General features: G+C 35.0%; 1 protein-coding gene across 17 annotated transcripts in view; it reads left to right on the forward strand.

Annotated features, from left to right (window-relative positions):
• LOC149797568 (C-Jun-amino-terminal kinase-interacting protein 4-like) overlaps nucleotides 1–20,275 on the forward strand; it is a 243,704-nt gene extending 223,429 nt beyond the window's left edge. For 15 of the 17 annotated variants that reach the window (XM_089962454.1, XM_089962453.1, XM_089962444.1 and 12 more), the window contains one exon: nucleotides 10,247–20,275. In XM_089962454.1, the coding sequence (XP_089818580.1) occupies nucleotides 10,247–10,356 (110 nt within the window). In that variant the 3' untranslated portion in view covers nucleotides 10,357–20,275. Of the gene's footprint in view, nucleotides 1–10,231 lie in introns of all 17 variants that reach the window. The other 2 variants (XR_016421848.1, XM_089962445.1) reach the window with 2 other exon arrangements.
• The last annotated feature ends 1,858 nt before the right edge of the window (nucleotides 20,276–22,133 follow it).

Consider the following 22,133-nt stretch of genomic DNA (forward strand, 5'->3'; position numbering starts at 1 on the left):
GTTATTACATACTACTCCAGGAACTAGACTAATCAAGAAAACAAAAAGGAGTGACATAATACACAACTGTTCTTGCATGATCGTTGTTGAAACCAGTTCAAAAAATGTTAACGATTTTTCAGCTGTTGGACATTTTGAAATTAAATGTAATTTATACAGAGTAACAAAAACAACTTCATTAGAAAATATTCTTTATTGATAATTATTCTTAAAGCATTTATAAAATACAGGATTCAGTGATTACACAGTCCAGCCCTCGCCACCCCCACTCCCCCAGTTTTCTTGATGTCTAGCAGATTTTTTCAGGAGGTCCCTCAGTAACTCGCACCTTTACTTATAGTTCAGTATATGTTTTTGGACCCATTTGTGCACAAGTTATCAAGGGAGACGTGCATTAGCTTCAGCATCAAAGGATGTGATAAAGAATACTACACTGCACTTAAGAATGTTTCTTATTTTTGGAAAGAAGTAATCTTAGAAATAACGAATAAAGTTGTGCATAGAAGAGAAAATATCTGTTTCATCCACAAGTGACATTCTTTTCTTCAGATGCAAGGGTTTTCCAGTATAATTCTCTCAGCATAAGGTCATATAGCCTAATACTAAAAGGAAAACTACTTCCTTAACTTGGAAAGTGGTATCTTTTTTTATAATGCAAGAAATATATTATAATTGCGTTTTTCCTCATACATGTACTAGATTCAATATTAGAAGTCACATGAACATCTTTGGAAATGATTTTCAGGTGCTGAATAGATAGATGCTAGGTGCATGTTGTATTGACTAATTTAATAAAACATTCTTAATTAGAAATTGGATGCCATGTCTATATATAAAACTGTACTTCTTTTTAATTAAAAAATATTTTAGTGGTAGAAAGCCATCAGTCTATTCATGGAAACTTCATTACTATTTCTGTAATTGATAGTGCTTCTTAAGGTCAGCAATAAATGACTTTAAATCTGCACCTATCTCTCAATCCACTATTCAAAAAGTTCATCAGGGTTGAATTTCATGTACCAATTGGATGATAATACTTGAAAATTCCGTATCATATCAATGTTCCAGCTCTAACTGAAACATAGATGTGAACCACATTGCATCCTGACATCAAAAACTTTCAAAGAGCTAGGCACTGTAAGATTCAGTTTCCACCCTGTTTGAAAGTTCATTAGTTTGTCCATAATAACTCATCAGGGCTTGTTTTGTGCAGATTGATTACAATTTTGTCAAATTCAGTCTAAACAGATGTGCCATCTAAGTATTAGAAGTTGGGTGGTCCAGACCTGATGTTACTTTAAATTCAACTGCTCTGTTGGCCTAGTGGTTAGAATGTCTGCCTCGGATGCAGGAGGTCACAGGTTCAAACCCTGACCCATACAAAAGATGTAAAAAAATAGTACTAACAGCTGCCTCACTAGGCGCTCAGCATTAAGAGGTTAGTGTTAGGACTGGTGTCAAGAAAATGTAACTGGGTGGGACATCATGCTTTATGTCTGTGGCATGATGCCCCAGTGCTAGACATCACTATAAACTGGCACACTGCAGACATCATAGCAATATGACTGAATCTTTTTTAAAGCTATGTTAAAAATCCAAATCTCTCTCACAAACAGACACACACACACACACACACACACACACACACACTTTTTCAGTTCATTAGGCAGTGAGAAAAGTAGTATTTAAAAACAAACACATTTTAATATGACTGTTGCAGTATGCATATAGGTAGGTAGGTAGGGTATATTGAAATGCTGTGAATGATTTGATATCACTTTTATCATTCTCTGGACCTGTTGATAGATTTAATGCAACTGGATAGACAAAATGTTTTATAAAATGATCTGCAGATGCACGTAGAGTACTGTAACAGGATGAAGCCTGGGTGGGATCAGATTTTAGCAAAGACAATGAAAGCAATTTAATGTATGAGATGTTTTTTTAAAATGCAATTGAACAATGAGTGAATATGACACCAGGCTCGTGCACATAAGTCCAACAATGGACGTAACAGAATGATGCCCACTGAATTAAACAACTGATGTAAGAAAATAATATCATCCCTAACTGGAACTAATCAGAATATGTAACTTAAACAAGTAATCAAACAAGAAATAACATATGGAACTTATAAACAAATATGATTGATATATGGATCCATCACCATGGATGACCAATGTTTAGAATTTAACACAAAAAATATGAATAATGTTTCATCTACCACCAAAGGTAGGAAAGTATAGAATTTATACAACTATGAAGAAGGGAATGATTCTGTCACAAAGGGTGATCAAAGTATAGAATTTTTACAATAATATGTTTCATTCACAGGTAGGATATATATGTATTATTTATTTTCACTCTTATACTGATACTGAGAAATTAGTTTCACTCCTGTAGTGATACTGAATATTGAACAATGACAATGAAACACATGTAACTTGTGATTCCCAGTTGACAGTCACAAACTATTTGCAGTTCCATAGCTCTCGTCAGATGTCAAGGAGCAGCCATGCCTGGCCTGCCCCTTCCAGTCTGCTGAAGGATCTCTTAGCAGCCCCCTTATTTGCTGCACACCCGTATGTACAAAAAGTTTGGTCCCTGGCTGCAAGTAAGTTAATACCATCAGCCGAGCCAGTGTCACAATTGACAGCAGCAGATGGGTTATATGAAACCCAACAAAGTTTTATGACTCGACATCCAGAATTAGCTCAAAATATCATGACTATATCCATGTTGTACACGAGACACAGTCAAGTACAAATGCAGTGATGTATGTAACGCATGAATGCACATGCAGTTGCTTCATTACATATTGAATCATTTCATCAGAACTACTGTATGAGATTATTATTATAATAACCAAGTTCATGCACGAATCTGTATGTGACAAGAATAGTAACTGTGAATTATAAGAACTAATATTTTCTGATCCTTTAATACATGTACTGTATACATGAATCAGTCCATCCAATTGCTTGGCATTATAAGACATAGGTCTGTTGTTGTTGTTGTTGTTGTAGGGTTTAATGCCATTTCTCAAAACATGATAGGCTTTACATGGCGGCCAGTATTAATGGTGGAGGAAGAACCCAGGAAATCCCCGGAAAGCACCACTGACCCTTGAAAAGCTACTGGCAAGCTTTCTCACATACCCACACTGGCCGATTCTGAGACTCGAACCCATGCAGACAGTGGTGAGATGGCAGTGATCCGTAACGAAAAGCACTTTAGACCACTCGGCCACTCGGGGCCCCAAGACATAGGTCTGTAAAAACATCCACTATATCTGGCATTTCTATCACATAATATGGACAGTGAAAAAGAATGCCATCTTATATGTCTCATACCTCTACAGCTAAAGATTGCTTCCATAAAGTTGACAGATTCCTGACAAAACTCATTGTTTTGATAATATAGATTGTGTTTTGATAATACAGTCTGACCTGACTCTGTAAGCATCCTGGTTATGGTGAAATTCATGGCTGAGAGATCAGTGTAATCGATTTTCTCATTGCAAGCACTTTGCTTGTGCAACATTGGTTGAACCAAACTCAGTATTTTGAAATAGCTTAAGATTTAAATAAAATACTCAGGTAATGCTGTAAATGGTAACAAAACCCAGCACATTTTTGTCTACTGTAATGCATTATGATTAATTACACACTATTCCATGGCAGGTACACTGGTCATCTGCAGATATATGTATGTAATGTGACGTAGGTAAATAACGGTGTTGTAAAATGTCATCAAAGGAAATAGTTCTGCTGCTGAAGAAAGAGCAAAACTGTACATTCTGGGTGCTCTGACTGGTAACAAGGCTGACATAGTCAGACCATCCAGAGAGTTTTATAAGCATGATGTTTTTTTGCGCCAAAGACCTGGCCATCCAGGTACTTTTGCCTGAATATACTAGTGTCACTGGACATTATTATTCCAAACTGTTACCTTGGATCAGTACCAAAACTGCACCCGAGATGTCAATCTGTTCCATGGTAATGTATGAGTGCATACATCCAGTCTTAAAGACTTCCTGAATGAGCACAGCATCCAAACTTTGCCACATCCCCATACAGCTCTGATTTATATCTAAATGATGTTTTCATGAATCATGTTTACAAAGATTCACAAAGGGGCAGATGATTTGAAAGCAGCCATGAAGGTAAGTAGGTAGCGGTGCAGTTTTCCAGTGTATAAACCACATACCAAAAAATTAATACAGAAGAGCATTTAATAAGTGGATAATGAGACTAAGAAAGTGTATAGAGGTGCATGGGGAATATGTTGATGCACTTACGTCCTGTTCACTTAATAAAGATCTTTGTTGTACAGCACAGTACAAAACTTTTAAAATACCTCTTCTATGTTTGTTTGTTTGAAGATATATCTGGCTATTATCATTGCTTCAGTTTTCATATCCAAACACTACTTGTTGGCTTATTGACCTTTACAGTTTATTTTATTTTATTTATTTATATATTTATTTATTTATTTATTTATTTATTTATTTATTTATTTAATCTCTATATTAGAATAAAGATCCAAGTCAGTAAATGATTCTAATTATTTCTCCACTTTCTCAGGGGCAGGCATAGACATGCTTCTATAATTGAACAATAACAAGAACTGCCAAATAAGACTTTAAAAATAAAAATATTGATTTACCAATGAACATTGAAAGGTCTTGTTATTAAAGCCCTATAATGTGTGAATGTATTTTGTATCTAAATTTGATGCACTATCATTACATCACTGCACCACCCTTTCACAAATATTGATCACACTTTAAATCTTCAGCATTTTCACCAATTGAATTTTGCCATCTGAAATGAAATGAGAAAAAAAGAAGAATTTGATACATTTGTGAAATCTCTAAAGAGCATGATAGAAGAACAAAAGTCAAATATAGCTGCAAAATCATAAAAGAGGAAACATGGTAACATGATAAGTTAATAACAGACATACTTTACACAAAGAATTGATAAATGAAGCTATAATAGCATATCTTTATTGAATTTCTAAATGTGTATAAGATAATGCGAACATGTGACAAATAACATTATTCTTCAGCTGCTATCTTTACCGTGTACTGGAATTAGAAGTAACACCATTTTACATATTGCGTATGAACATTTTCTTTCCAAATAGTTGATCTACCTGGTTTATTGCTGATAAAATAGTTGTACAGGAGTGGATATAGAAATATAATTTAGGGAGGGCCTTAAACAAGTGGGTGAGGGGTCTGAAAGACAGAACCAAATCTGGGGCTGAAGTTCTTGGAAGCTTCTGTGTTTTTAGCATATCTGGGGCATAATTTTATCAATCTAACTTTAAAGACAACACTCTAAGAGACATCTCAGTTGTTTATCTCTCTTCTGGAGGGGGGATGTTTCCTTGTTTATGCCTACCCCTGACTGTGAGAAATGAAAATATACATTTAAAGGAGAAAGGGAACATCAAAAAAATGTAATCAAGAGAAGCATCATCATTTTCTTTTTATGAGGAAAATTAGGAAAACCATAGAAGCTATTTAATCTGTTATATATTTTATTTTAAATGAGAGAAGTTAAGATATATATGTGGGGGAAAAAAACTGAAAACCAGTAGTTGGACTGAAACACCTGCTGTGTTAAAGAGACATGCCTTAAAAAAAATGCCTCTGCATTCATGACCACTGAACTCACAAATAACAAATGGTACTAATGACTGTGCTATACTGTATGTACTTACCTATAAGTCGAGTCCAAATGCAAACTGCAGAGACCCAGATCTGTCATCGCATTATATAATGGCAGATCTGGGTCTGTGTAGTTTGATAGGAACAATAAGTAGAACAAATACATAGACCCTAATCTGCAGACACATAATGCTGTGGCAGATCAGGATTTGGTGATTTTTTTGCAGTTTTACTCGACTTAATAAGCAAGCATATACAGCCACTTGAGGTGGGAGGGGTCCACACACACAACTATATTGCACAAGTAATTGCTCTTTTAATCTATTTTTTAATGAACAAGAGTGATAGTATGATGTATTTTCCATGATACCTGGCAACTAATTTATATGAAACATTCAGATGTATTTTAAAGATTGTACACAAAACTTAACTCTAAAATTTGCAGACAACTGATTTGACAGTTATAATTTTCAAGGTGTAGTGTGTTTGTCTTAAATGAATGGACAAAGTAAATAATTCCATTTTTATTTATAGCATGACAGATGTAACTGATTATTTATATGCCACAAAAAAGCTTGCTCATCTGATTCTTCCAGCAGTTTTGGAACTGAATGCCACAGTGGCCATATTGAAAATATGATCACAACTCTTCCAGAATGGCTTGGCCAATAAGGGTATGTGAGAAAGCTTTCTAGCAGCTTCCCATGGGTCAGTGGTTTTTAGTGAGGTTTCTCTGGTTCTTCCTATGCAGTTATGCTGGCTGCCATGCAGTGTGGAACTCACCAACAAAGCCCGCAAGACCAGTAACCTGAAAATGGTGTTGGTCCTGTCCATAACCAACTAGTCATGCATTTTGTCAAACAAGATCAGATGTAGTCATAGCCTTAATGGTAAATCCTTGTAGGCTTAGCTGTCAGTTCTAAGTATGGTTGTTTATATAATGAAACATGGAACATAAAGAGAAACAAAATAAAAAGATATTTATATTGTATATAAAATTTACTAAATTTTATTAAATTCAGCAAAACATGACCACTGTTTACTGACCACAACAATGATGCTTGCTGTCCAGCTTATTCAGATATTAATAACTCATCTAGAGGCTGGGAGTCTGAATGAGTTGCTGCAGTTGATGACCAGTCTGAATAAAAATCAGGACCCTCATCCATTAATTTGTCATCAATGACAGTATCAGGACCAAGCCTCCAAGGATAAGGCTGTGGTATCCAAAGCTGACCATGAAATTAGGTGTGTCAGAAGATTAGTTTTAGCAGAGGATTGCTGGAACTGGAACTGGATCACATTGTGGTCTTAGCTTGCATCTTATTGTTATATTTCAAGTGATTTCTGTGATCCAGCTATTTTTAAAGCATTGTTTCTTTAATAATGTCATATTCCTTTTGACTAGTTCTATGTTCCTTGACTGTGTTGATTTTTGAGCCTGTGGTTGCTTCCAGGAATTATATGGGAATAATGTGAACCAGTCTAGAAATGGTTGAAGGTAAAATACAGTATATACAAGTTTGACTGGCCATTATTGATCAAGTTTGAAAAGTAAAATTTTAGTTAAATAATCTTTTAACAGCTTGTCCTATCTGAAAAAATAGGGAAAATGTATTTCTGATTGAATTTCAATCTGTTCACTTACTTGACGTTGGGACATTTATTACTAAACCAGGACTTGATTCTTTGGGTCCAGAATTGGAAACACGTTTCAAACATATCTTGGTTGTTAAAAAAGGTAGCAGGACATAGGGCTTTCTTCATTCTGAAGCTTGTATCAAAGTCTGTGCTATTCACTTAAAATCATTATTAGAATTATGTACATCCAGATCTGCCATGGCAATGTTTGTGTCTAGATCAGAGTCTGTGCTATTCACTTAAAATCAATATTAGAATTATGTACATCCAGATCTGCTATGGAAATGTTTGTGTCTAGATCAGAGTCTGTGCTATTCACTTAAAATCAATATTAGAATTATGTACACCCAGATCTGCCATGGAAATGTGTGTGTCCTGATCAAAATCTGTGCTATTCACTTAAAATCAATATTAGAATTATGTACATCCAGATCTGCCATGGAAAAGTTTGTGTCTAGATCAGAGTCTGTGCTATTCACTTAAAATCAATATTAGAATTATGTACACCCAGATCTGCCATGGAAATGTGTGAGTCTAGATCAAAATCTGTGCTATTCACTTAAAATCATTATTAAAATTATGTACACCTAGATCTGCCATGGCAATGTGTGTGTCTAGATCAGAGTCCATACTGTTACATAAAATCAGCAGTAGAAGAGTGTTCACTCAAAACTGCCATGACTTGAACAAAATTCATATCATTCTGCTATTTGCTTAAAATCATCTGTGGAACAGTGTACATCTAGATCTGCCATGACATCATATGCCCCCAGACAAGAGATATCCTTTTGGCTTAAAATCATTAGTAGGACAGACATTGCATGCCCAGATCAGCCATGGTATCAAAGACACCCTCGATCAGGGTCTGTATCTTTCACTTGAATTGATATTACATACCAGATCTACCATGACATAATCCCCCAGACCATGGTTCATGCTATTCACTTAAAATCCTCAGCAGAACAGACACTGTGTACCCAGATCTGCCTTAGCATCGAAGCCCCCACATCATCAGGGTCTGTGCTATTCATTTAAAATATTAAATTATATACCCAGATCTGCCATTGCATCATATGCATCCAAATTTGTGTTCTGCTATTCATTTAAAGTCATCGTAACATACTTAAAATAATCAGCTGAATAAATAGTGTACATCCAGATCGGCTGGCACATCATGCATCAGTAGATCTGGACCTACCTTGTTTGCAGTTGGGGCATATTATATGAGCAAATACAGTATTTTCTTCCCAGCACACAAATCTGAAAAGAAAACTTAATTACAACCAATCTGTTACAGAAAAGATACAAGAGTAAAAATGTAATTATTATGTTAGACTGTCTTTAGAACTAATACCTTCTTCAGCTATGACCTCAACAATTATTGATCGTCAACCCAGAAGATTTAAACAGAGGCCTCTGGGACTTGTAATTTTTATATCTAAAATGTTTGTCCCAGCTGTTAGGGATCATTAGGAATGTGCTTTCTTCCTGAGAACAAATATTCAGTTGTTCTAATAAGCTACAGTACATTGAATGAATTTCTTCTCACTTCCTTTGCAAACCAGGGACAGTGCTACAAACAGTATGTAATGTTTCCAGTGGCACCACTTTATTCTTACTTTTTTTATGACCTCCACATTGTTTTCCTACTATAGTGAGAAAACTTGACTGTTTTGTTCATTGTTCTTATCATTTTAATTCCTGTTTTACAAACTCCTTCATGATAAATCACAACCTATAGGCTTTCATGCTCCCACCATAAGGTGAAGCATATCATAATGTTCTCTATACCTATGTATGTATGTATGTATGTATGTATGTATGTATGTATGTATGTATGTATGTATGTATACATCACTGCATCTCTTCACTATTTACATTCCTGTCAGAGTTCTCTACAATCTACCATTACCAATCTGTGTAATCTGTGAAAGTACCTTGTGTTTGGAGCAAGGAAGAAAACTATCAATTTGGGGTCACAAGGCCACAGTTTTGGATCAAAAGTATGCAAGAGAGAAAGCTTTCTACGCATAATGACTTGACTTGTGTAACAAATACCTTGATTCAAACTTTGTAAATGGCTTGCATTTGAGGTAAGGAAGATGTCTATTGATCTTGTGGTAAATGCTCAAGATCACTGTGACACAAGAATACCAGTAATATCTTGAACTCTTGATCACCTACATTCACCAGACTTTGTTTGTGATTTGCTTTTGAGCAATTTAGAATTTCACAAGGACTGATGTTTTCTGCTTTGCAAACAAAACAAAGATTTCAGTTTCATATCAAGGACTATTTTATGCCATTGAAGTAATTTGGATTTATTTATTTTTTTGCATAGCTTTAACAATTTTTCAGTCATATCGTTACGATGTCTGCAGTGCAGCAGTTTATAGTGATGTCTAGCACTGGGGCATCTTGCCGCAGGTATGTAGCATCATGTCCCACTCAGTCACATTTATCCTGACACCAGGCCAACTAGTCCTAACACTGACTTCTAAATGCTGGGCACCTAGCGAGGCAGTTGTTAATACCATTTTTATAAGTCTTTGGTATGTCTCGGCCAGGGTTCAAACCTATGACCTCCCGCATCCGAGGCAGACGTTCTGACCACTAGGCCAATGGAGCAGTCCCCATCGAAGCAATGAAAATCCTTTGACGGACTGTTTCACTGTCATCAAACAATTTTATTTTTCAGTCGAGATTGCTTTCATTATTTTATTGTACAAAGTTGAAACACCAGCACAATGTGAATTTAACTTTAAGCAGGGTTAATGGATGCTTGTTCTAATGTGGCTTTCACCTGCAGGTAATTTCCTTGTTGCATGAGAGAAAGAAATCTGTTCATGACAGTTATCATCTGAGCATGTTGTCTGTACAGAATGGGACTGATCGATATTGATTTTGCAGTTTGCTCATTTGCAGGTGATAGTGATGATGAGATTGCAGCAGAGGATGATGAGAAGAAGGCGCAGTCCCTCAGCAAGGGGGAAAGAAGTCACCTGATTGTGTGGGAAGTCTCTACTCAGGACTAGGCCACAACAAGAGTCATCTCATTGGATGTTGAACAGTACGACTAACGGAATACAAGACACTGTTATGGATTCAGACATTAAAATACACAATTCGCATTCTTTCAGCCAAATGTCAAATGAAGCATTATTTCCTGTTGGATTGTGAGCAGTATGACGAACAAGTGTCAGAGATATTCAGCTTTACTCATATGTAAGACACAAAGCATCATTTGCAAGAAATAAGACATAAGTTCATGGGTCTACGATAAAATTGCAATATTTTTTGTTTAAATGCCCCATACCAGAAAAAGAAGGTATTCCAACATTAGGTGCAAAATATAACAAATTATTATATGTTCTATAGAAAGATAATCAGGCCTTGAATGTACATATCTTAAACATCATTAGGTTTTGTGACAATAATCCTGTTCTTTGTATCAACACATCTAATCACAGTTATGAACTACAATCTACACTAATTTTAAGGCTTTGGTTACATCAGAAATTACAAGCTCTGTATTTCCAGTACATCAGCACTGTCAGTGACATTATCTTAATATTGTTATGGTTAATTACAGCCTGAATAGTGGCTTGTGATGTTAATAGCTTTTAAAGTGGAAGCCATCATTGATGGCAGTGAAAGACGTATAAAAGATGTGTATGTATGTATAAAAGACAGTACAAACCCATCAAGAAAACACTATTTTATATCCGTTGATTAAAACATTATTGGTTTTTAGTTTTTTTATGATGATGGACTTATAGCTTGGGTTTGGTTCTCAATCTTAGGTACTAAAAATGTCATAGTTCTTCAAATTAAGATTTTTAAAATATTTTTCTAATTACTCAATTTGGAACTGAGTTTCTCACATAATTCCATGTAGACATCAAAGATTAAAATGTACTGAAAATATCCTATATTCTGTTGAAATTAGTCTTGTTATATATTTGAGGACAATTGCAGAATATCACTTAATCTGAGGAATTATTTGACTTGTTGAGAATAAAAACTCCACAGTGTACAGTTTTAACAAGTTTTTTTTAATCATTTGTATTCTATTAACCACTTAAGGAAATCCTAGTATTGCAATCAGCATCATAAACAAGGTAATGCAAAATTTCAATTCAAGGATAAATTATGATAAATTTAGCAAAACTGGGTCCAGACCTCATATTCTTAATCTCATTTTGAGGATTGTTTTTGAGGCCTTGAAAAATCCTCTTCACATTTGTGGACCTGTGACGGTTGATAAGAACAAGTACATTTTTTCAGTATAAATAGCCAGAAATTTCAGCAAGAGTATGGTTTCTCATCCAGTAGGACAGAAGAAAAAAATGGTTTACAGAATTTTCAACTAATGGATATAGTTACAAACAAGAAGATTCAAAATGTATTATGTTCAGATACTTACCCCTTATCTCCAGTAGACAATATTTATGCATTAATAATTATAACATAACACATTTTCACAAACTGGTTTCATCCAGCTGTTAGACAAATTGCGGCACAGTGCTATCCTGCTGATGAGCAACATGATGGGCAACATAGACCCTGATATGCCATTGCACAGTCTGCCAGCAGATCTTGATCTGTGTTATTTGTTCTACTGAGTACTCCTGACAAAATGCTTACACGCAGATCTGCCGGTGCATTATGGGATGGCAGATCAAGATCAATGCAGTGTGAAGTTGGATTGGACTTACCAACAAGTACATATGGTAAATCAGTGATGACTACAACAATTACCAGTTTTGACAATGCAAATTATTTTTTTGCATCATTAGAATTTAGACTAGAAAGCTGTTAATTATATTGCCGCTAAAAGGTAGAACTTAATTTATTGGTTTCAGCATTTGAAATATTAGGTCTGGACTCTCTGGTTACTGTATATAATAACTAATAAGTTGGGTCCAGCCGCCAGCAACAGCCTCTGATCTCCTTTTGTATAATGCATCAGTTGATCAGGGTATATGACATTTTTTCAACTGGTATGTGCCCACTTGTCTGATCTTTTTTGTTTGTTGTACCTTCACCTTCCAGCTATTGGGGAAAAAACAAACATACAAGATAAAAACTGGTTCAGGATAGGTTTTTGATGTACAGCCATTACACAATTACATGTCACTCTCATAATATACTGTTGTTGTGGGGGTTAATGCCATTTTTCGGTGCACAATAATTTAAACATGGTAGCCAGTATAAGCGGTGGAGGAAAATCCATGGAAAACCCTGGTAGGAACCACCAACCCACTGAAAGTTACCAGCAAGATATCTTACATACCTACATTGGCCGAGTCCAAGACTCGAACCCACACGGAGTTGAGGTGCCAGTGATAGGTAAAGACAAGCACTTTAGAACACTCTCATAATATGAAATTAATTGTAGTTTGACTTTGCAGTGGTAGATTGCACACCTGCTTCAGACCTGTGTACTGAAGAGATGAATCCCAGATTCTAGCATCTGATAAGGTTCCAGTATCCATCAATCCAAGATCAGTGGTTTTCTGTTGCTTTCTTTGGTTTAGTTAATGCTGTTCAGGCCTAGTATGCAATCTCATTAGGGAGATACTAATTTGTCTTCATCAATTTTTATTACCATGATGTGCATGTCATGTATGCATGAATTCAACTTTATTGGATTTTAAAGTCTCCCAGGAGCATGTTCTTCATATGACAATTGATTATTTCCTAAATAGGTCAGTGATGTTGCCAGTTTTCTAAATTTTAGATCATTTGCCAGGCATGATGCATAGTTACTGATGCAGTAGATTTTGATTGTTTTGTAATTAGATTCTATAAAGATTTAAGAGGGCAAGTGCATTTATGGCATAGATCAGCTCCTGTTTTCATACGAATCAAGATGAAATAGATAGGAATGAAAAGAAAATTGCTGTTTTGATCCCAGAAGGCAACAGACTGATCTAGATAGAAATCAGATGGTGTGGTCAAGGGCAGAAAAAGGACATTTAATAGAGCAATATGGTACAATGAAATCCATTTATAATGAACTTGCCAGATAACCTGCTTTTAACCTTGTCAATGGCCGTAACATAGTCTGATTACAAGTAACAGGATTTTGAATGTACCTGCCATAAGTTGGGAGTATAATTGGTGATGATGACTGTCCATCACTGTTACTTATTTAGTTTGCACACTGTAAATCCACTTGTCTAACTTCTGCATTTATCAAACTTTGTCAGATGGCATGCACTTGAAGTAAGGAACGATCTTATCAGTTTTGGATGGAAAGGTCAAGGCTCAAGGTCACTGTCAGAAAGAAGAAAATTGTTTTCTGTCCAATATGTAGAGTTCTCACCCATGTAAGGATACCAAACATTGTGTCTGGCTTGCAGATGGGTAAGGAAGAATCCTAGCGATATTGAGGTCATGATCAATGGTCAAGGTTATTGGGACTGATATAAATAAAATGGTTTACACACAAAAACATCAGTCCTATATAACATACCTGGACCAAACTTAGTGGATGGCTTGAACGTATGGTGTTTGGATAAGAAAAAAATATAGATTTCAGGGTCAAAATGTTAATGGTCAAGATCATTATGACTGAAAGAAACAAAATGATTTCTGCATAAGAATTTCAGTTTTCGTTTGTCTTTATCAAAGTTTGTGGTTTATTTGCACATTTGCTAAGAAAGAAGCCTGTTAATTTAGGTGTCAAAGGTCAAGGGCAGTAGGAGTTTTTTAAAATTAAAAAATGATTTTCGCATAATAAGTTCAGTTGTAGAAGGTGTACCATGACCAAAGTTTGTGGTTGTTTTATACTTATGGCATGGAAGAGTTCTGTTAATTTTGGTGGTCAAAGAAGAAAAGGTCATGATGATTGTTGCTCAAAGAAAAATTGATCTTGCAGAGTTTGTTTTGTTCTACACTTACTTTTTTTTACTAAACTTTGTGGTTGGTTTGTTCTTACGGTAACAGAAAAACCCATAAATAATGTAGTCTAAATGTTAGAGATCATGGTCATGGTTAGTCAGATAAGAAATTTGTTTCTGCACATTAAATTAGTTAAAGACTGCATATGTCATCCAAAGGTCTAGGTCAATGTATCCCATTGGTCAGTAATTTTCAGAGTCAACAATACTATACTAGTCCATACATAGTGGATTGGGGCCTCGAGTGGCTGAGTGGTCTAAAGCGCTCTCCATTACGGATCACTACCATCTCACCTCTGTCTGCGTGGGTTCGAGTCTAGGATTCGGCTAATGTGGGTATGTGCAAAAGCTTGCCAGTGGCTTCTTGTGTGTCGATGGTTCTTCCTGGGGTTTTACCGGGTTCTTCCTCTGCCATTAATACTTACCGCCATGCATAGCCTACCATGCGTTGAAAAATGTATTAAACCCAACAACAACATAGTGGATTATTAACTTGGAGCTCACCTATAATGTGCCATTCATGTATTCTTCATCATTTTTAGGCAATCAAAGCAACATTCAGTTTCCAAGATTCTATTTTTAAACCCTTTTATGCATAATATGACTATAGTATTTGAAACACATTACTATAATGCAGTGTTTCCCTTTACCCTCAATTTTGCTTCAAAGACCACCAATAAATTTTAACTGGAGACCCAGTTTTGATACCAGAGTTTGTTTTTTACACAGTCTGACCCCATTTCTGACACAATGGGGATTTGTGACTCTCAGTCTTTCATCTCTAGGGGATACACCGTATCATGAAACTATGTTGGGTGTACTCTGTACAGAATATTGAAAAAAGGATGAGCACATTCAAAATGTAAAAGTATGAACATATTCAAAAAACTTAAGTAATCAAAGTGCTTGACAGCTACATACATATAAAATTGAAGTATGTGATTGTAGCATGAAAACCTGAACTATTACACACATATTTGCCTTGAATATATCTATATCCAAGATTGTGTAAATCATTATTAAAATGCATCTCAAAGATTTATTGTTTGAACTTTATTCTTGACAGAGTACTTTAATTTTTAATGAAATGTGTTTTTCATGCCAAAATTGATATTCTGGGTACTTGTGTTACACTTTACAAGCACTGCACTTGTCAGGTTCTCACTTCCCTCTTTCATACTACCAGTATTTACTGCAGTGAAATAAGTGCTGTAGGTCTAGAGCCAAGATGTAAATTCCAGGTAGAGGATAGAACAGAAATAGAATCATAGAAATCCCTGGCAGCAGTATAGAGTAGTACTCAAGCCACCTTGTCTTTCTGTTAAAATGTTTGGCACTGTTGCTGATCCAGTCAAGAAATGAAGAAAACCTTCCTCCATGTAATGCATCAATCAAATTTACATCCCAGCACTATATATCTCTAAGTCTGATAACAGCCTAATAAATTCTTGGACATAACTCATTTACAAGATGTGTTTTATATCAATGGAAAATAGGCAGTAATATACACATTATTGTGAAATAAAACTATCATTGGTAAAAGGGACTGTTAATGATGTTAAAATGCACTAAAATTGGTTGTTGAATAGTTTGTACTTAATGCATAAGCCAGTTTCAGAAGATATTCTGCAAGTTCTTTATATCGTTAAGCCAGTGGCACTTAAATTTGGTAAATGCTAAGTTTGCAATTTTTCAGGCTGAGGCTGTTTTAGTTTTTGTATCCTTGATTGTTCTACATTGACAATTCAGTACCTCAGTAGAGTTATATATTGATAAAAGTTTTATACATTCAGTAAGGAGTGCTCTAGTGGCCTAGTGGTAAGAGCAACCACCTCGGATGTCGGATGTCATAGGTTTGATCCCCGACCAAGTCATACCAAAAATTTATAAAAATGGTACTAACAGCTGCCTTGCTTGGCACTCAGCATGAAGAGGTTAGTGTTAGGACTGGTGTCAGGATAATGGGACTGGCTGGGACATCATGCTACTGTGGCATAATGCCCCAGTGCTAGACATCAGTGTAAACTGCCACACTGCAGACATTGTAGCAATATGACTGAAAAATTGTGAAAGCTGCATTCAAAATCCAAATCACTCACACACACACACACATTCAGTAAGTATAGTCAGTTTTTTTAAATAACTTATAAGGAAGGGTAAATTCAGTTTTATGGTGTAACTACTTGTCAAGTGAAACCCATCAGGTGAGGCAAACTGCTTCTAGCGCAACTGCAAATTACAGAGACCTTGATCTGCAATTAACATAGACCCTGATCTGCTGGCACATAATCTGCAGGCATAGTTCAGGGTCTGTGATGTTTGCAGGTGGACTTGACCTCCATAAGAGTGTATATGGTATCCAGGTAACCTCAGTAAATGAATTTGAGTGACTCATTATAATGTACAGTCAGCGACTATAAAGAGACTTTGATGAGAGAAGTTAAACTTCTTAGAAGATCATCATCAGGTTTGCCAAAACAGTCTGCTACAAACCTTTCTCTGGTCACTGTTTTGTTGAAGTAGTGATGCACAGTTTTGCAGCATTAAAACCATGGCATAGGTTCAGACTGGGGGGGGGGGGCCTGTATACCATATATACTTGCTTATAGTTTGAGTCCAGCTGCAAACTGCAGAGACCCGGATCTGCCATCACATAATATGATCTTGGTCTGTGCAGTTTGTTAGGAATAATCAGTAGAACAAACGGCACAGACATGACTGGCCGATGCATTATGCTATGACAGATCACGATCTTTGTCGTTTGCAGTTTGATTTGACTTTTAAGTGAGCATATACAGTAGATCATCTTTATTTTCAATAAAAATATATGTATGCTGACATGGAGGTTGGAAACTTTAAGGAGACATGCTGAAGTTAGTATAAGGAAATCGTTTCTTTAACAAATAGTTTGTAATTTTCATCTGTATATTTGCACTTAGCATGTATGTATTTTGTTCCATGTGAAACTTTATTTTTTCAAATTATTTTAAAAGCATGTATGTTTATCTTTATCACATTATGAAGCAATGACTTTGTTTTTACAAATTATATATATCTGCATATCATTGATATTAAAACTGTTTATATTGCCATATTTATTTGAAGGCTTTTTTAATCTGTACTTATCTAGTCACTCTAACTACATACTATGTCAGACAGGTCCACCTTTACAACTTTTGCAGCTGGCAAAGTGTATAGAGATGTATGCTGCAAATGCCAAAAATACATAGAATTCATCCAAAGAAAATGTCTACCTTGAGCAGTGAAAATCCTGACTCAAAGAAATGGTTCCTTCCATTAAATACCAACAGCTGTTTAAATTTTTCCCTATCTAAAAATCTCTCTTAGCTAAAATTTGCAGCTGACAGAATAAGACATTATTGCAGATCATTGTGGCATAACTTTTCATTTAGTGTAAGAACAGATGTGCATTTTCTTCAGTACATACTGCAATGGATTCTAGTGTTTTATCTTAAATAACATAAGATAATGAGACCAAAATATACTTTTATGATTTTTTTCCCAGCATGATTTCTTGGTATTTAGAATGAGTTTAAGCATTTTTTTTTCTTCTTGTAGATATAGTTTGGTGTTTTCAGTAGATGATCTAATTTTTGGCAGGAAGTTCAGACTGATTTTTCGTTGACCTTCCAAATATTTAATGAATGTTGTAATAGCAGTGAACCAGTACATGCTACTTTTGTAATTATTCTTTGACACTTAAAATTCTGTTTGAAAATAAACTCTTAGTCTGCCCAAAATGGAACTTTAAACTACCTTTTACAAAATACCCAATGGTTATGAAGGGCTACATAGATCTCAGATGTTTATAATGTTTTTATTTTCTCATGTTTGGTAAAAACGTAAAGTATCCTGCATGTCTGTATTGAAGCCAACTTAAATCAGTAAGAATCTTCTCATTTGGAATTACTGTTAGCCATAAATATATGTGGTTGTCTTCTGTTTTGATACCCTTACATTTTTTTGTACTGAAAACGTTTTGCTGATATTCAGCAAATATTCATATTTTAAAATGAACTGAAAATTATAAGTTAAATCTTTGACTTATTATTCATACATAGGAATTTCTTTTAAAATAAATGATTGAAAAATGAGAGACCATATAGTGATTCACTTATACCCACAAACAGGTTCCTGGTATTATGTCTCAGATCCTGACTTTTCAGGATTCTTTAATATGTTTTCATAGATAATTTTACAATTAGTCATTAGAGAGGAAGGCCTGCCTTGTGGTTCTACAGGACAGAAAAATCATTTCCTATACCATATATATTCACTTATAAGTTAGATCCAACAGATCTGGGTCTATGTAGTTTTGTTTGGAGTCATCAGTAGAACAAACAAAACCAACACTGATCCACTGGTGCATTATGCAATGCATATCAGTGTCTGTGTTGTTTGCAGTTCAGTCTTAAATATAAACAGGTATAGACACTAAGTAACTGACTGTGCTAGGTTCATTTTTGAAAACATTCTCACTCAAATGAAGGAGATAAATCAGATTTCATACTATTGTACAAAGTAAGTAATGATTTCATACTATTGTACAAAGTAAGTAATGATTTCATACTATTATACAAAGTAATGATTTCATACTATTGTACAAAGTAAGTAATGATTTCATACTATTGTACAAAGTAATGATTTCATACTGTTGTACAAAGTAATGATTTTTGCAGATACAATAGTATCAAATGCCTTATGCTGAGATCTAAAATTTACAAGTTTGTCAGGGAAAATATTGCTTGTTACAAAGGAATGAATTTTGTGGCCAAAGAGTGCATTATATTGCCATTCATAAAGTATATCAGAACATAACTATTGTATGCATGCAGAACAAATATAAAAAGGGGGGGTGCAATGCTATGATAAAATTTAATCATGCCTGATTATGTTGTTAATGTAGGGCTTTATTTTTTACTTTTACTTCTGAACAGAATCAAATGCACTTTAAAAAAATCACTGTTGCTAATTATCCTTTTCATAGTTTCAATCTAATTTCATTTCCATAATTTATGGGAAATTTGTCCTTATGAATTAAAAATTGTACAAACTTTGGTAATGATTAGAAGGTTATATACACTGTATATACAAATTCCAAATCAAGTAGCAGAAAGAAATTTTTAGGTCTAGTGTACAATAATTATATAAAATGGAATTCTCTAAATATTAAGGTACCAGTAGATTCCAGGATATCTCATCCTAGACTTATGTCAGTGGTGTAGATAGAGCACTTAGCATGTATATATGCAAGGGGGAAACAAATTAGAATCTTTCTTCTAATTTTTTATATAGATCTATGTGAATGCAGTTGCATATATGCATATTGGTAGTTATGCCACTGGGTTCTAAAAGATGCATATTTGTGTTTAGGTACCTCTGTCACTGGGTTTTAAAAGATACATATTTGCATACCTGTGCCAGTGGGTTATCTAAGCAGCATATTTGCATACAAGTACCTATGCCACTGGGTTATATAAGATGTATATTTGCATACAGGTACCTAGGCCAAAGGGTTATATAAGATGTATATTTGCATACAGGTACCAAGACCAAAGGGTTATATAAGATTCATGTTTTGCACACAGGTACCTTTGCCACTGGGTTTTAAAAGATGCGTCAGTCTGCATCATTCTTTTGCTGAGGTTGAATAAAACCATTCTCAGTACAAAGTCTCAATGCTTTATGTAAAAGCACTATATATGCAGTTTATATGCAATATCTTAATATTTGTATGCGTTAACAATATGTATCCCTCTGTAGGATTTTGAGTCCGATTTTTAGAAAAATGTTAACTAAATTCTGAAAATAAGGTTAGAGCCAAGAAGTGAAGGTCCTGGATGCAGGGACTCCCACTACAGAGCGCTAAGACAAATTTATATATTATGTACTATTAAACCTGGCTTAATATTTACACGTGATCAATGTGGTATGCATTTTTATGAAAAATTTGCATGGGGTAAATGTGTTAAATGAAGCACGTTGTATGTCTGTCATGCTGAAATAAACTAAATTATTTGATTAATTGAATATGTTGGTTTTTTTGGCTCCTCTTTTTTACGTTATATTAAAGAAATACATCTTTATTTATCTGCATCTTTCCTTTAGTTGATGAAGAAGAATCCCAAAAGCTCTGTGGCAATTTTTTTTTACTCTCACCACTCCAGTGCTTGAAGTTGGGGGGGGGGGGGACATAATTTCCATCTTTTCATGAGTGACCATTCATAATCTGCTATGTTCATGCAGCCAATTTTATTTATCTTTCTGACAGGAAATGTCATTTACTGACACAATTGTGATCCCATGTGACTTTTGCAGGGACATTCATCTCAATTAGATATTAGTAGTTAATGCATGTGTTCATTTGGTAAGATTGCAGATCTAGTGTACAAAGTATTAAGACCAAAAATATGCTCTTAACATATAATAGAGGAACATGAAAGACATTTTAAATTGTCAAATATGTTCCTTATCTGCGACACTGACAACACTGCAAAGTGATCATGACCATTGAGTAGGTAAATATATTGTTCCGCAGGTAAGACGTAATTATTATTTTGTATATTCCAAATGCATATCATAACTTGCACACTTATGACAAGCAAATGTTAATGAGAACATTGCTTTTAAATGATCTAGACAGATGAAAATCATGCCAAGTACTGATGACAAAGACAGCGATCAAGAATTTCATGGATGAAAGGTTTATGAAAGAAGGTAAAGACAAAACACTTGTAAGAACGGTCATGAAAGAAGGAAATGATGTAACATTTAAAAGAACAATCAGGATTGCAGATAGTGTTTATATTCACTGGACAAGCAGAAAAATGAGCAAAAATACCTTAAAGATGACAAACTGAAAGAGCTTAGAAATATGGTGTCTACATTTTTTAGAAACGATCTTTACTGATATTAATATCTAAATAGCTTTGAATGATTGAATGAAATAGCTATTCCACCAATACAACTTCATTCAACACCAGATGATTCATTTCGTGAACACCAAAATCACCAGTAGATCAACTTAAAGTCTTCACTGAATAATTTAAATCTAAAAATATTTCATGATTCATGTGACCATTGTCAAAAAAGATGTATTATTATTATTGGACATTTTTGAAGAGTGTGTGTATGTGTGTGATTTCGATTTTTAATGTAGCTTGAACAATTTTTCAGTCATATCGCTATGATGTCTGCAGTATGGCAGTTTATAGTGATGTCTAGAACTGGGGCATCATGCTGCAGACATATAGCATGATGTCCCAGCCAGTCACAATGTCATGGCACCAGACCGACCAATCCTAACATGAACCTCTTAATGCTGAGCACCTAGCGAGGCAGCTGTTAGTACCATTTTTGTAAGTCTTTGGTATGACTCGGCTGAGGTTCAAACCAATGACCTCCCACATCCATGGCGGGCAGATGCTCTAACCACATGGCCACCGGAATGGTCCGTTTCTGAAGAAATTATACATGTTGGTATGAAAATTAACAAATAAACCCAGCTCATTATTACAGAACAAGTGGACAAGCACACTATGCAGGTTTAAACATACTGGGAGTAAATTAGAACTGTTGTGAATGATGTTTCTTGTGATAGTGATACAAGAGGTGGGTATTTAGAACTGTTAATAGACTATATGTTTCTTGAGATTGATAGTGATGTGAGGTGGATGATTAGAACTGTTGAAAGACTGATGTTTCGTTTGATAATGTTATTAGAGGTGAGTAATTTGAACAATGACAGACTGATTCACTTCTTGTGATTTATAGTGGTATAAGAGGTGGGTAAATGATTGATAATGGTATAAGAGGTTGGTAATTAGAACATTGACGGATGGATTTGCTTCTTGTGATCAATAGTTGTATAAGAGGTGGATGAT

The sequence above is a fragment of the Sinohyriopsis cumingii genome, chromosome 6, assembly GCF_028554795.1.
Source record: "Sinohyriopsis cumingii isolate HCF-2022 chromosome 6, ASM2855479v2, whole genome shotgun sequence".
Lineage (NCBI taxonomy): Eukaryota > Metazoa > Mollusca > Bivalvia > Unionida > Unionidae > Sinohyriopsis > Sinohyriopsis cumingii.